We start from the raw sequence: 14,266 nt of genomic DNA on the forward strand, positions 1-14,266 counted from the left end.
TGCAACATATAACCCAAACTTATTTCACATTTTGGAACCTTACAAGGAGAAGCTTTTTAAGACCAGAAGGCAGTTGATGGACATACCTGGATAAGCTTTAGACTTGGAGACAGGAGTATGTGACCTGGAACTGCTGTCAGAAGGAATATCTAGTAGCCTCTCTATCATGAGCATTTTAGACTGTCTAGCCTTTAAGCGACCCTTGGACAGTCGTTGTTTGGCGGCCATACATCGTATATGGTCATCAAATAGGAATCGTGCTGACAGTAGAGACATTGGTCGGGTGTGTTGGGAGGTAGCTGGTTTGTGGATGTTGATATGAAGAGAGCGACTGTCATCCTTATCCCCCATAACTTCTACATCCTGTGGAAAACAGAAAGCATTGCGTCAAGTTATAATTATTCATAACCTATAGACCAATTCAATTTTGATGATAATTATAAAATCATCTATATGTTAGTATCATGTAACTGTATTCATGAAATGTTTTATAGAACATTATTAGTTGATATCGTTTTATTTTTCTATACTTTTTTCTGTAGTTATTTCTATGATATATCTTGATGAATGCATTTGTTTATCATTGTTTTGTGTGTTACTATTAACAAATGCTTGTACCTATAAGCAATGCCCGACGTCTCATCCCTTTATCTTTGACAGTAAAATAATTGAAAATTGAAAATGAATTCAAACAAGGAGCAAAGTAACAAAGTATTCAAGTATAACACTGACACAAAACTAACAGCAGGTAACAACAAGAGATCCCAGAGGGATCTTGGCGCCCACCAAAGAATGATCTATATCTGACAAAGGAAAGATGGATCTTTTCTCTACTTTTTAAACTTTTTCAAACATACTACATATAAAATTTAAGACAGATCGCTTCAGTACCTCTTGAGTAATGGCGGAAACAAACTTCAACTATCAAAATCCAAGATGACTCCTTGGCGGCCATCTTGTTGATCAATCGGTCCCAAATCACAATATGCACAACTAGGGCCCTAGGGGAACCTACATGTGAAATTTGAGAAAGATCCATTCAATACTTTCTGAGAAATAGCGATAACAAACTTTGAATATAAAAATCCAAGATGGCTGCCTGGCAGCAATCTTGATGACCGATCAGTCCCAAATCACAATATGCACAACTAGGGCCCTAGGGGAACCTACATATTAAGTTTGAGACAGATCCCTTCAGTACTTTCTGAGAAATAGCGATAACAAACTTTGAATAACAAAATCCAAGATGGCTACCTGGCGGCCATCTTGTTGACCGATCGGTCCAAAAATGCAATATGCACAACTAGGTCCCTAGGAAAACCTACATATGAAATTTGAGACAGATCCCTTCAGTACTTTCTGAGAAATAGCGATAACAAACTTTGAATAACAAAATCCAAGATGGCTGCCTGGCGGCCATCTTGTTGACCAATCGGTCCAAAAATGCAATATGCACAACTAGGTCCCTAGGGGAACCTATATATGAAATTTGAGACAGATCCCTTCAGTACTATCTGAGAAATAGCGATAACAAACTTTAACTATCAAAATCCAAGATGGCGGTCTGGCAGCCGTCTTGTTCACCGATTGGTCCAAAAATACAATATGCACAACAAGGGCCCTAGGGGAACCTACATATTAAATTTGAGAAAGATCCCTTCAGCACTTTTTGAGAAATAGGGATATCAAACCTTAACTATCAAAATCCAAGATGGCCGCCTGGCGGCCATCTTGTTTTTCCGATCAGCCTCAAAATCTGTATGGCACAAAAAGGGACCAAGGGTAACCTCCATGTGAAGTTTGAACAAAATTCCTTCAGTAGTTCTCAAGAAATATCGATAACAAACTTCAACTGCCAAAATCAAAGATGGCTGCCTGGCGGCCATCTTGTTTTTTCCGATCAGCCTCAAAACCTGTATGGCACAACTAGGGACCAAGGGTACCCTCCATGTGAAGTTTGAACAAAATCCCTTCAGTAGTTCTCAAGAAATATCGATAACAAACTTCAACTGCCAAAATCAAAGATGGCTGCCTGGCGGCCATCTTGTTTTTCCGATCAGCCTCAAAATCTGTATGGCACAACTAGGGACAAAGGATAACCTCCATGTGAAGTTTGAACAAAATCCCTTCAGTAGTTCTCAAGAAATATCGATAACAAACTTCAACTGCCAAAATCAAAGATGGCTGCCTGGCGGCCATTTGTTTTTCTGATCAGCCTCTAAATCTGTATGGCACAAATATGGACCAAGGGGACCCTCCATGTGAAGTTTGAACAAAATCCCTGCAGCAGTTTTTAAGAAAAAGTGATAACAAGCATTGTTAACAAGAGATCCAAGAGGTATCTTTGCGCCCACCAAAGAATGATCTATATCTGACAAAGGAAAGATGGATCTTTTCTCTACTTTTCAAACTTTTAAAACATACTACATATAAAATTTGAGATAGATCGCTTCAGTACCTTTTGAGAAATAGTGGTAACAAACTTCAACTATCAAAATCCAAGATGACTCCTTGGCGGCCATCTTGTTGATCAATCGGTCCCAAATCACAATATGCACAACTAGGGCCCTAGGGGAACCTACATGTGAAATTTGAGAAAGATCCATTCAATACTTTCTGAGAAATAGCGATAACAAACTTTGAATATAAAATCCAAGATGGCTGCCTGGCAGCAATTTTGTTGACCGATCGGTCCCCAATCACAATATGCACAACTAGGGCCCTAGGGGAACCTACATATGAATTTTGAGACAGATCCCTTCAATACTTTCTGAGAAATAGCGATAACAAACTTTGAATAACAAAATCCAAGATGGCTGCCTGGCGGCCATCTTGTTAACCGATCGGTCCCAAAATGCAATATGCACAACTTAGTCCCTAGGGGAACCTACATATGAAATTTGAGACAGATCCCTTCAGTACTATCTGAGAAATAGCCATAACAAACTTTAACTATCGAAATCCAAGATGGCGGCATGGCGGCCATCATGTTCACCGATTGGTCCAAAAATGCAATATGCACAACAAGGGCCCTAGGGGAACCTACATATTAAATTTGAGACAGATCCCTTCAGCTCCTTTTGAGAAATGGGGATATCAAACCTTAACTATCAAAATCTAAGATGGCCGCCTGGCCCCTTCAGTAGTTCTCAAGAAATATCGATAACAAACTTCAACTGCCAAAATCAAAGATGGCTGCCATCTGATGATGGTGGGCTAAAAATAAACTGTAATTTGGTAGTTTTGACTGAGTTTCCATGAATTACAAACAACTGTGGTTCGGTCCATATGACTGATAGTTATTCAATATGACGTTTATTCATGTCAATGTAAAGTATCAGTCAAGACGTATGACTATGTCCTAATTGTAGGGGAGATTTGAGTACCCAAAGAAATACTATGTGGCTGGATGGTGAGCAACTCTCTCTTCATGTCTCATCAGCAAAACTAGTAATTAACTGTAAAATGTACAATCGGGCCTGCCAAATATAAACTCGGCAGATACCAGGTTATCAAGAGGGATATTGACAAAGGTAATTTATTGGAGCACAGGTGTCTACAATATATATAGATTGCTACAGAAACGTTATTGGGACTATAAGTCATGAAAATACACGGGTATACGCAAAGATCGATCTTCTAGAGGACTTTTACAAGATTGACAGGGTATCAAATATAATCCTGAGATTCCAAACAGGAATTTCTTAATGTCCCAAGAGACAGGAAGATCATGGCCAGGTGTCAGTAATGACATTGGCCTCTATCTATAATGACAGGGAAAGTATGGAGTGGGTGATATAGAGAGATTATCACAGGCAGGAGTTGTTATAGACGGATTAATATAGACAGGTCAGTATGGAGAGATTGTTATAGAGATTATCACAGGCAGGGGTTGTTATAGACAGGGTCAGTATGGAGAGATTACTATAGAGATCATCACAGGCAGGGCTGTTATAGACAGGGTCAGTATGGAATGATTGTTATAGAGATTATAACAGGCAGGGGCTGTTATAGACAGGAACAATATAGACAGGTCAGTATGGAATGATTGTTATAGAGATCATCACAGGCAGGGGTTGTTATAGACAGGAACAATATAGACAGTGTCAGTATGGAATGATTGTTATAGAGATTATCACAGGCAGGGGCTGTTATAGACAGGAACAATATAGACAGGTCAGTATGGAGAGATTACTATAGAGATCATCACAGGCAGGGGTTGATATAGACAGGAACAATATAGACAGGTCAGTATGGAGAGATTACTATAGAGATCATCACAGGCAGGGGTTGATATAGACAGGAACAATATAGACAGGGTCAGTATGGAATGATTGTTATAGAGATTATAACAGGCAGGGGCTATTATAGACAGGAACAATATAGACAGGTCAGTATGGAATGATTGTTATAGAGATTATCACAGGCAGGGGCTGTTATAGACAGGAACAATATAGACAGGTCAGTATGGAATGATTGTTATAGAGATTATCACAGGCAGGGGCTGTTATAGACAGGAACAATATAGACAGGTCAGTATGGAATGATTGTTATAGAGATTATAACAGGCAGGGGCTGTTATAGACAGGAACAATATAGACAGGTCAGTATGGAATGATTGTTATAGAGATTATCACAGGCAGGGGTTGTTATAGACAGGAACAAAATAGACAGGGTCAGTATGGAGAGATTACTATAGAGATCATCACAGGCAGGGCTGTTATAGACAGGAACAATATAGACAGGTCAGTATGGAGAGATTACTATAGAGATCATCACAGGCAGGGGTTGATATAGACAGGAACAATATAGACAGGGTCAGTATGGAATGATTGTTATAGAGATTATTACAGGCAGGGGCTGTTATAGACAGGAACAATATAGACAGGTCAGTATGGAGAGATTACTATAGAGATCATCACAGGCAGGGGTTGATATAGACAGGAACAATATAGACAGGGTCAGTATGGAATGATTGTTATAGAGATTATAACAGGCAGGGGCTATTATAGACAGGAACAATATAGACAGGTCAGTATGGAATGATTGTTATAGAGATTATCACAGGCAGGGGCTGTTATAGACAGGAACAATATAGACAGGTCAGTATGGAATGATTGTTATAGAGATTATCACAGGCAGGGGCTGTTATAGACAGGAACAATATAGACAGGTCAGTATGGAATGATTGTTATAGAGATTATAACAGGCAGGGGCTGTTATAGACAGGAACAATATAGACAGGTCAGTATGGAATGATTGTTATAGAGATTATCACAGGCAGGGGTTGTTATAGACAGGAACAAAATAGACAGGGTCAGTATGGAGAGATTACTATAGAGATCATCACAGGCAGGGCTGTTATAGACAGGAACAATATAGACAGGTCAGTATGGAGAGATTACTATAGAGATCATCACAGGCAGGGGTTGATATAGACAGGAACAATATAGACAGGGTCAGTATGGAATGATTGTTATAGAGATTATTACAGGCAGGGGCTGTTATAGACAGGAACAATATAGACAGAGTCAGTATTGAATGATTGTTATAGAGATTATCACAGGCAGAGGCTGTTATAGACAGGAACAATATAGACAGGGTAACTATGGAGAGATTACTATAGAGATTATCACAGGCAGGGGCTGTTATAGACAGGAAAAATACTATAGAAAAAAGTTACTATAGACAGAGGGTTCAATATAGAAATTCTATAGACAACCTATCACAGATCATAAAAGACTGGGGTAACGTCAAACAGAGTCAGTATAAAGAAGATATGTTACTGGTAAAGAGGGATCAGACTATAGATAGTCAATACAGACAGGGATTATCATTACAATATAAAGTCAATATGAAATTATTTTAGAAAGATCAGCATAGGCAAGGGGTATACAAGGGGAAGTCAATACAGATATTAGACAACTTTTTGTGATGGACAGATTATCATAGATAGCTTCATTGATTAACTAGTTCATATATTGACATATAGCTTCAGTGATTAACTTGCTAATATATCTATAGATAGCCTCAGTGATTAACTTGCTAATATATCTATAGATAGCCTCAGTGATTAACTTGCTAATATATCTATAGATAGCTTCATTGATTAACTTGCTAATATATCTATAGATAGCTTCAGTGATTAATTTGCTAATATATCTATAGATAGCTTCATTGATTAACTAGTTCATATATTGACATATAGCTTCAGTGATTAACTTGCTAATATATCTATATATAGCTTCAGTGATTAACTTGCTAATATATCTATAGATAGCTTCAGTGATTAACTTGCTAATATATTCATAGATAGCCTCAGTGATTAACTTGCTAATATATTGACATATAGCTTCAGTTATTAACTTGCTGATATATTGACATATAGATTCAGTGATTAACTTGCTGATATATTGACATATAGCTTCAGTTATTAACTTGCTGATATATTGACATATAGATTCAGTGATTAACTTGCTGATATATTGACATATAGCTTCAGTTATTAACTTGCTAATGTCTTCATTAATAGCTTCAGAGATTAACTTGCTAATATCTTCAAAGATAGTTTCATTTATTAACTTGCTAGTATACTGATATATAGCTTTAGTGATTAACTTGCTAATAAATTCATAGATGGCTTCATTGATGAACTTGCTTATATATTGACAGATAGCTTTAGTGATTAATTTGCTAATAAATTCATAGATAGCTTCAGTGATTTACTTGTTAATATATTCATAAACAGCTTCATTGATTAATTTGCTAATATATTCATATATAGCTTCATTGATTAATTTGCTAATATATTCGTAAACAGCTTCATTGATTAATTTGCTAATATATTCATAGATAGCTTCATTGATTAACTTGCTGATATATTGACATATAGCTTCAGTGATTAACTTGCTGATATATTGACATATAGATTCAGTGATTAACTTGCTGATATATTGACATATAGCTTCAGTGATTAACTTGCTGATATATTGACATATAGCTTCAGAGATTAACCTGCTAATATGTACAGTGCAGACAGAAATCCACAAAACAATGCTTTATTACACCGGCGTTTATCGTACAAACCAGGCTACGCTATTTACGCTCGTGGAAACACTTTTCTTACTTGGAAAAATGTTGTCTGGGGGAGCGTAATGGATAAATATTTGCTCAGTGTTTAAGTCACGGCCAGGATTTCCAAATATACAAGTTGCCCACGGAACAGTAGAGTGTTTGGCCAATGCGTAGAAGCAAAAGTGATGCTTTTCGCACACAGTATAGACAGGTATGTCCTATCATGGTTGAAAAGTGTGATTTTTGTTATATATTCAAACAAATATATATCTAAACGAGAAACAGAGCTAAAACTGGATTCAGCTCATAAAATTATCGCAGATTTCAATGTTAAGGTGACTTTTTCTTGTTGAATGTTACTGTTATAACTATATTTTCTACATTACGCATGAGAAAACGCTTACCAGCATAGTGAACAACATAAAAGGCATTGGATACATATTATAGTTCCTAAATCATTTCTTCATTTTTCAGTAGAATAGTACGTGCTGCCCCTATCGCCTGATCGAACAACTAAATTTAGATTCCTATCTTTCTTCTACTTATTTTCTTCTTCGAAACGTCTGATTAAGGCTCTTAGCGCTCAGCACAAAGGGAGTGAGACGACTGGTTCGCCCGTTGTCAGTAGCATGTGCCTAGCTATAGTCCGCTAAACCTGCCTATATTATAAGGCCTTTCCCACCTAATATATAAAGAATAAAGTCAGTTACGTTTCGTATTGTAATCAAACCTATTCTGATTTTATAGCCATCTGAAAACAGTTCAACGCTTCATCTGTGAAAAGCGAAATAAAAATTTTGGGGAACATTCTCGTTTATACTTTTTGAACCAATCACATACGAAGCATGCATTATTTAAGATGACGGATAAGCGTCTTAGAACGTGGAACCCTCAGACGAAAAGTACCAAATATACCGGTTTCGATGCAATGGATCGTCGTATTCAATTTGACAAACATCAGATTCATTCGTAAAAACTGAAACGGTTCTCTAACTGGGACATACGTTGTTAGTTCAATTCTTGGGACTCTCAAAATTTAACGAACTTGACCTGTTTCCATAAGAAAAGATTAACTAGATTCGAACGATAAAACAAAATAAAATATCACGTATATTTATGTATACATATCTGTTGTCATGGAAATGACTTTCGATTGAAGAAATTATATTTCAAGAACTAATATCCACTGCTTTGTATTATTAATTTTATAAGTGTTCCATATGCATACAGCTTTACCAATTTGTAGCGTTTTTGCATGCGTAATTTAGAAAATGTAGTTACAACCGTAACATTCAACAAGAAAAAATCACCTAATCATTGAAATCTGTGATAATTTAATGAACTGAATACAGTTTTAACTCCATCTCTCGTTCAGTGATATATCTGTTTGAATATATACCAAAAATAACACTTTTCAACCATGATATGACATACCCGTCTTTGCTGTGCGCGAAATACAGGACAAAGTATAATACAATAAAACATCAATTTTGCTTCTACGCATTGGTGAATAACTCTACTGTTCTTTGGGTAACTTGTATATTTGTATTCTTGACTGTGAATTGAACACCAAGCAAATATTTATCACATACACTCCCCTAGACGACAGTTTTTTATGTAAAAGAAGCGTTTCCACGAGTATTAATAGCGTAGCCAGGTTTGTACGATTAGCCCCGGTGTATTAGCAGGGAACAAAGACACAAGACAGAAATCAATGGATCACATTTGTAGTAACTAAAGGGCTACAGAATATTTATAAAGGCATAATTCATAAACATATCCAATGAAAATAAATAACTGTTGACACTGTGGACAGAAATCATGCCAAATGAACAAATGTGAGACTGTAAATTGAATGCACATCCTAAACTGATCTTTATAAATGTCAACAATAGACTTTAGCCGGGACCTCCGCCTGCCAATTTATGCAGGATTCCAAGAAGTGTTATATATTCCTAGAACTAATGTGACTTAAAATTCTCGTGACCCAATGACCCAGATGAATCACATGCCTGTCACAGTGTCACTTACATAGGTAAATTGTTAAGAACAATGGCTCATGAATAAATGACATTCATGAAATCATTGATACAATAGATTAAAATTACGTGCATCATCTGCTTAACAACATGCACATTGCACATTTTGTATAAAATTATATTTAGCATTGAATTAAAAAAATTGCAGTGCATAATCTGCTAAATGACATACTCTTTGCACATTTGACCTAATTTGACAATAAATAGCATTGAATTTAGTACAAAATTGTTATCCTTGTTTTCTTCCTGAAAACTAAAATGATGAATTGCACAATTATGCAGTGAAATGAATGCATCATGCCTTGTCTATATATAGTTTGGTGAGCTAAATGCTAGCTAGCTTTAAATATAGGCTTTCTGTATAAAATGCACATAGGGAATGTCAAATATATTTTAAGACTTTTAAATATCTAGATTATGTCACACTTATGCATTAAGGAAAACTATTTAAATCTAAAAATTCATGTTATATAATAAACAGCAGGCATTGCCTATATTGGTCTTCTGCCTACAAAAAACACAGTTGTAAAAGATATAACCATTCATGAAAACTAGGGTAACTATCAGTAATATATAGAGTCTGAAATGAGCATTGATGCTATATCTATGAGTTTGCTTTTAATTTCACAAGCCATAATAGAAAGAATCAAAATCTTTTCTGAAAGGGATAGATGTATTTTTGAATAGACAAAAATAATTTATGATAGCTAGCTTTCATCAACTTTCAACATGAGAATGTCTGTATTTTATTGGCCTAGAAATTTCTGATAATTGCAACCAGAAGCTTTTATATAAGATACTAAAGTGACATATGCAGAAATATTACACAAGTCTGCTCAGAAACAGAACGATAAGATAAATAGCCATTCTCATATTCTGTTTGATTGTGTAATGTTCTGAGAATAGATTTCTTTGAGATTACTAAGAAACACAGACAGAATGGTGTCACACGAAGCGTCATTATCTTTATCATAATTTATACCAATACTGAAGGCATAAAGTTAAGAAAACAGATTAACGCCAGGGCCAGATTGTTCACTATGTAATATCAACCTCATTATTTTATAAGTTAAAGAAAACAGATTAACGCCAGGGCCAGATTGTTCACTATGTAATATCAACCTCATTATTTTATAAGTTAAAGAAAACAGATTAACGCCAGGGCCAGATTGTTCACTATGTAATATCAACCTCATTATTTTATAAGTATAAAGCAATTTGTTTTTTATTATTGAGAGTACAAAGCGTATGTCTTGAAATAGGCTAATAAAGAGTGGAGTACAGTCTTTAATAATTTTTCAGCATATAGTTATGTTAAATTGATTTTACTAGATATCATTAGATCTGGAATTGAAATTTCTTCATTGTTAAAATGTGATTAATTTATCAATTTGATATTAAAATTTCTTCATTGTTAAAATGTGATTTTATTTATCGATCAGAAATTGAAATTTCTTCATTGTTAAATGTGATTTTATTTATGGATCAGAAATTGAAATTTATTCATTGTTAAATGTGATTTTATTTATGGATCAGAAATTGAAATTTCTTTGTTGATAAAATGTGATTTAATTTATCAATCAAAAATTGAAATTTCCTATTTGTTAAAATGTGATTTAATTTATCGCTCAGAAATTGAAATTTCTTTCTTCATTGTTAAAGGTGATTTTATTTATCGATAAGAAATTGAAATTTCTTCATTGTTAAAATGTGATTTAATTAATCGATCAGAAATTGAAATTTCTTCATTGTTAAAATGTGATTTCATCTATCATAAGAACATGTCACCCGACATACTAAAAATATCTAACAATGGCGTTAATAGTGCTATGAGTCAGCCCCAATAAAGCATTTGTCCTTCAGGGGGCATAACCAGGGCAAATCAAGGGACACAACTTATCAAAAGGGAGTTTAACATCAAGGTTGTGATTAGTCTGTCTGCACAATTCTGTCTTTGAATATTACAGAGTTATCCCTTGAATGTAAGTATTGACTGTGTAATTAGCCCTTGTGATATTTACGTTCTTTCTTTTTGAAAAGTTATGACGTTATGCCACACAAATAAGACGCAACATTAGGTTTATTACACAGATATTGTAACACCAAGCTTAAATGAGATGTAGTGACCACATGAGCTGCCAAACACACAAACTCACACTGATTATAGTTATCAAGGTTAAAGGTATCTGTAGGTCAGATAAACCCACATCTATTGTCTTAATTTAATTGTAATCGGAGGCCATACTATGTGTTACTTTATCTGTATCAGACCTGAGTATACCTGACAGTCCAGCTAACATTGTTTGGTAAACATAACCTTGACTTTTAGATGTTTACTAGCTATTCTATTATATATTACTAGTTATTAGTGATATCAGGTGTTCATGGGGGCAATGGATAGGGAAAAAGCTAAATACCATTTATAAGTTGTTCACTGGGTCAGGGCAATATGAGTTGCCCGTGGGGTCAGGGTAATGAATGGGGCCAGGGTAATGTGAGTTGTCTATGGGGTCAAGGTAATGTGAGATATCTATGGGTCAGGGTAGTGTAAGTTAATATAATTGTCTATGGGGTCAGGGTAATGTGAGATATCTATGGGTCAGGGTAATGTCACTTAATTGTCTATGGGGTCAGGGTAATGTGAGATATCTATGGGTCAGGGTAATGTCACTTAATTGTCTATGGGGTCAGGGTAATGTGAGATATCTATGGGGTCAGGGTAGTGTAAATTAATTGTCTATGGGGTCAGGGTAATGTGAGATATCTATGGGTCAGGGTAGTGTAAGTGTATATAATTGTCAATGGGGTCAGGGTAATGTGAGATATTTATGGGGTCAGGGCAATGTGAGATATCTATGGGTCAGAGTAATGTCAGTAATTGTCTATGGGGTCAGGGTAATGTGAGATATCTATGGGTCAGGGTAGTGTAAGTTAATTGTCTATGGGGTCAGGGTAATGTGAGATTATAAGACTCTTTCATATGTACACATGGAGGATAGGGGTATTCCACCCGAGGGCAAGCGTCGGGTATTACCACATTTTCTGACCCCTCGGGTGGAATATCCCCTATCCTCCATGTGTAAATATGAAAGAGTCTTTTTCTCTCATATCATTACCAAATTTCCGTTAAAATACCTGCCGGTCCATCATTTTACTTCATTTTTCCGATTTTTTATTACATAATTTTATGCTAAAACAATAAGATATCCTTGAAAAGCATACCCGTTTTTGGCAAACTGAAAGTTTGCGAACAAAATAAGATCCTTTTGTTGTATCTTATCTGGGTGAATGTATAATTCTCTGAAAAATATTTCGTGGCCTGACCGACTTTTTTCCTATACCCGATCACATGGTACACGTTTGCGTACATCCGCGAAATATATAGCGCCAATGTACAAAACAAAAAACAATCAAAGAGAAAAGATTGATTTTGTGTGGCACATGTATTTCAGTTCTAACTACAACATTGTTGTCATTTTGAAGAAACGTAGCATTAATTTTCACTGTTTTGTCACTTCAGTCATAGCACTGCGTCATACGTGACGTCACGACTTTCGTCGGAATTCCATTCAAATATTGGCGGTCAAGGCTACTCCGAGTCGCTCTCGATCACCATGATCAGACGATGTTTTGATTTTGGAGCTTGTTTTGTTGTATCAACATTTTTCACAGTTGTTCATATGGGATCCAGCGAACATGATTTCGATACGAGTGTCTGACCTTTGTTGTGATACAGGATTGTACGTATTTAAACGTGATTCTTGTTTAGAAGCGAAGCGGAGGACTGTTCTCGCTCAGATGGTAGGCTATCGTACGTTAGCTATAATATGTGGTTTTCATGTTCGACAGCATGTTTGAAATCATAAATTTGTGTCTATCATTCAGAGTTCTATAATCATTTAGCGATTGTGTGTGTTGTCAGTAAGTTAACAGAAACATGCATGCTACAGTACGGGACATGATAGTCGGTCATTTTTGGACTTAGGCCTAACCGGATGACGTGACACAGGGGCACGCAACATATTCATTAATGATTACGCCTAGTAGATATACATGTACGTCATATTCTAATAGGATACGATGCACGCATGATCAAAATATTATATATGTTAACAGCATTTACGTGCCCCTGTGCAACAGGTAGGCCTAGATGGCATATTTTAACAGTTGTCTCCATGTAACACAAATAATCCGTGCGCATGAAATGCCACGTAAGATAGATTTATCTTACATAACTATCTTACATGGGCAAACTCTATATAACATAGCCTGATATGAGAGAAAACTATGGGTCAGGGCAGTGTAAGTTAATTGTCTATGGGGTCAGGGTAATGTGAGATAACTATGGGTCTGGGTAATGTAAGTTAATTGTCTATGGGGTCAGGGTAATGTGAGATATCTATGGGTCTGGGTAATGTAAGTTAATTGTCTATGGGGTCAGGGTAATGTGAGATATCTATGGGTCTGGGTAATGTAAGTTAATTGTCTATGGGGTCAGGGTAATGTGAGATAACTATGGGTGAGGGCAGTGTAAGTTAATTGTCTATGGGGTCAGGGTAATGTGAGATAACTATGGGTCTGGGTAATGTAAGTTAATTGTCTATGGGGTCAGGGTAATGTGAGATATCTATGGGTCTGGGTAATGTAAGTTAATTGTCTATGGGGTCAGGGTAATGTGAGATAACTATGGGTCTGGGTAATGTAAGTTAATTGTCTATGGGGTCAGGGTAATGTGAGATATCTATGGGTGAGGGTAATGTCAGTTCGGTCAAAGAAATGTGAGATATTGAACTTACTTGCAGGAAGCCCACAAATCTGACCACGCCCCAGCCTAAACGTTTGGTATCCGGTTCCACCAGGATCATCTGGACACTATCAATAACCAGGAAACGCCGCTCTTGTTTCCTACCAATACAATTCAATCATTTATCATTATATTTACCAAGATGGAACATGATCATAGTAAATAACAGGACGAAAAGTAAATCTCAAAGAAATACATGTATATGTTACAATTATAAATAAATCATGATTATAATGAACACCTACAACAAAGTCATGGTTATATCATCGTATTCTTCATTCCCAGTTAAAGTTCCTATAAGTTGTTTAAATATATGTATAACAAACTATGCCTATAACAAAGAGGGTCA

At 36.0% G+C, this 14,266-nt stretch overlaps 1 protein-coding gene across 1 annotated transcript in view; it reads right to left on the reverse strand.

Annotated features, from left to right (window-relative positions):
• The window catches only part of LOC138323282 (protein CLEC16A-like), a 58,035-nt gene that overhangs the window by 3,212 nt on the left and 40,557 nt on the right, over positions 1 to 14,266 (reverse strand). Inside the window, 2 exon segments of the mRNA XM_069267758.1 lie at positions 87 to 363; positions 13,910 to 14,018. Coding sequence (XP_069123859.1) covers positions 87 to 363; positions 13,910 to 14,018 — 386 coding nt within the window.

Source organism: Argopecten irradians, chromosome 5 (assembly GCF_041381155.1).
Source record: "Argopecten irradians isolate NY chromosome 5, Ai_NY, whole genome shotgun sequence".
NCBI lineage: Eukaryota > Metazoa > Mollusca > Bivalvia > Pectinida > Pectinidae > Argopecten > Argopecten irradians.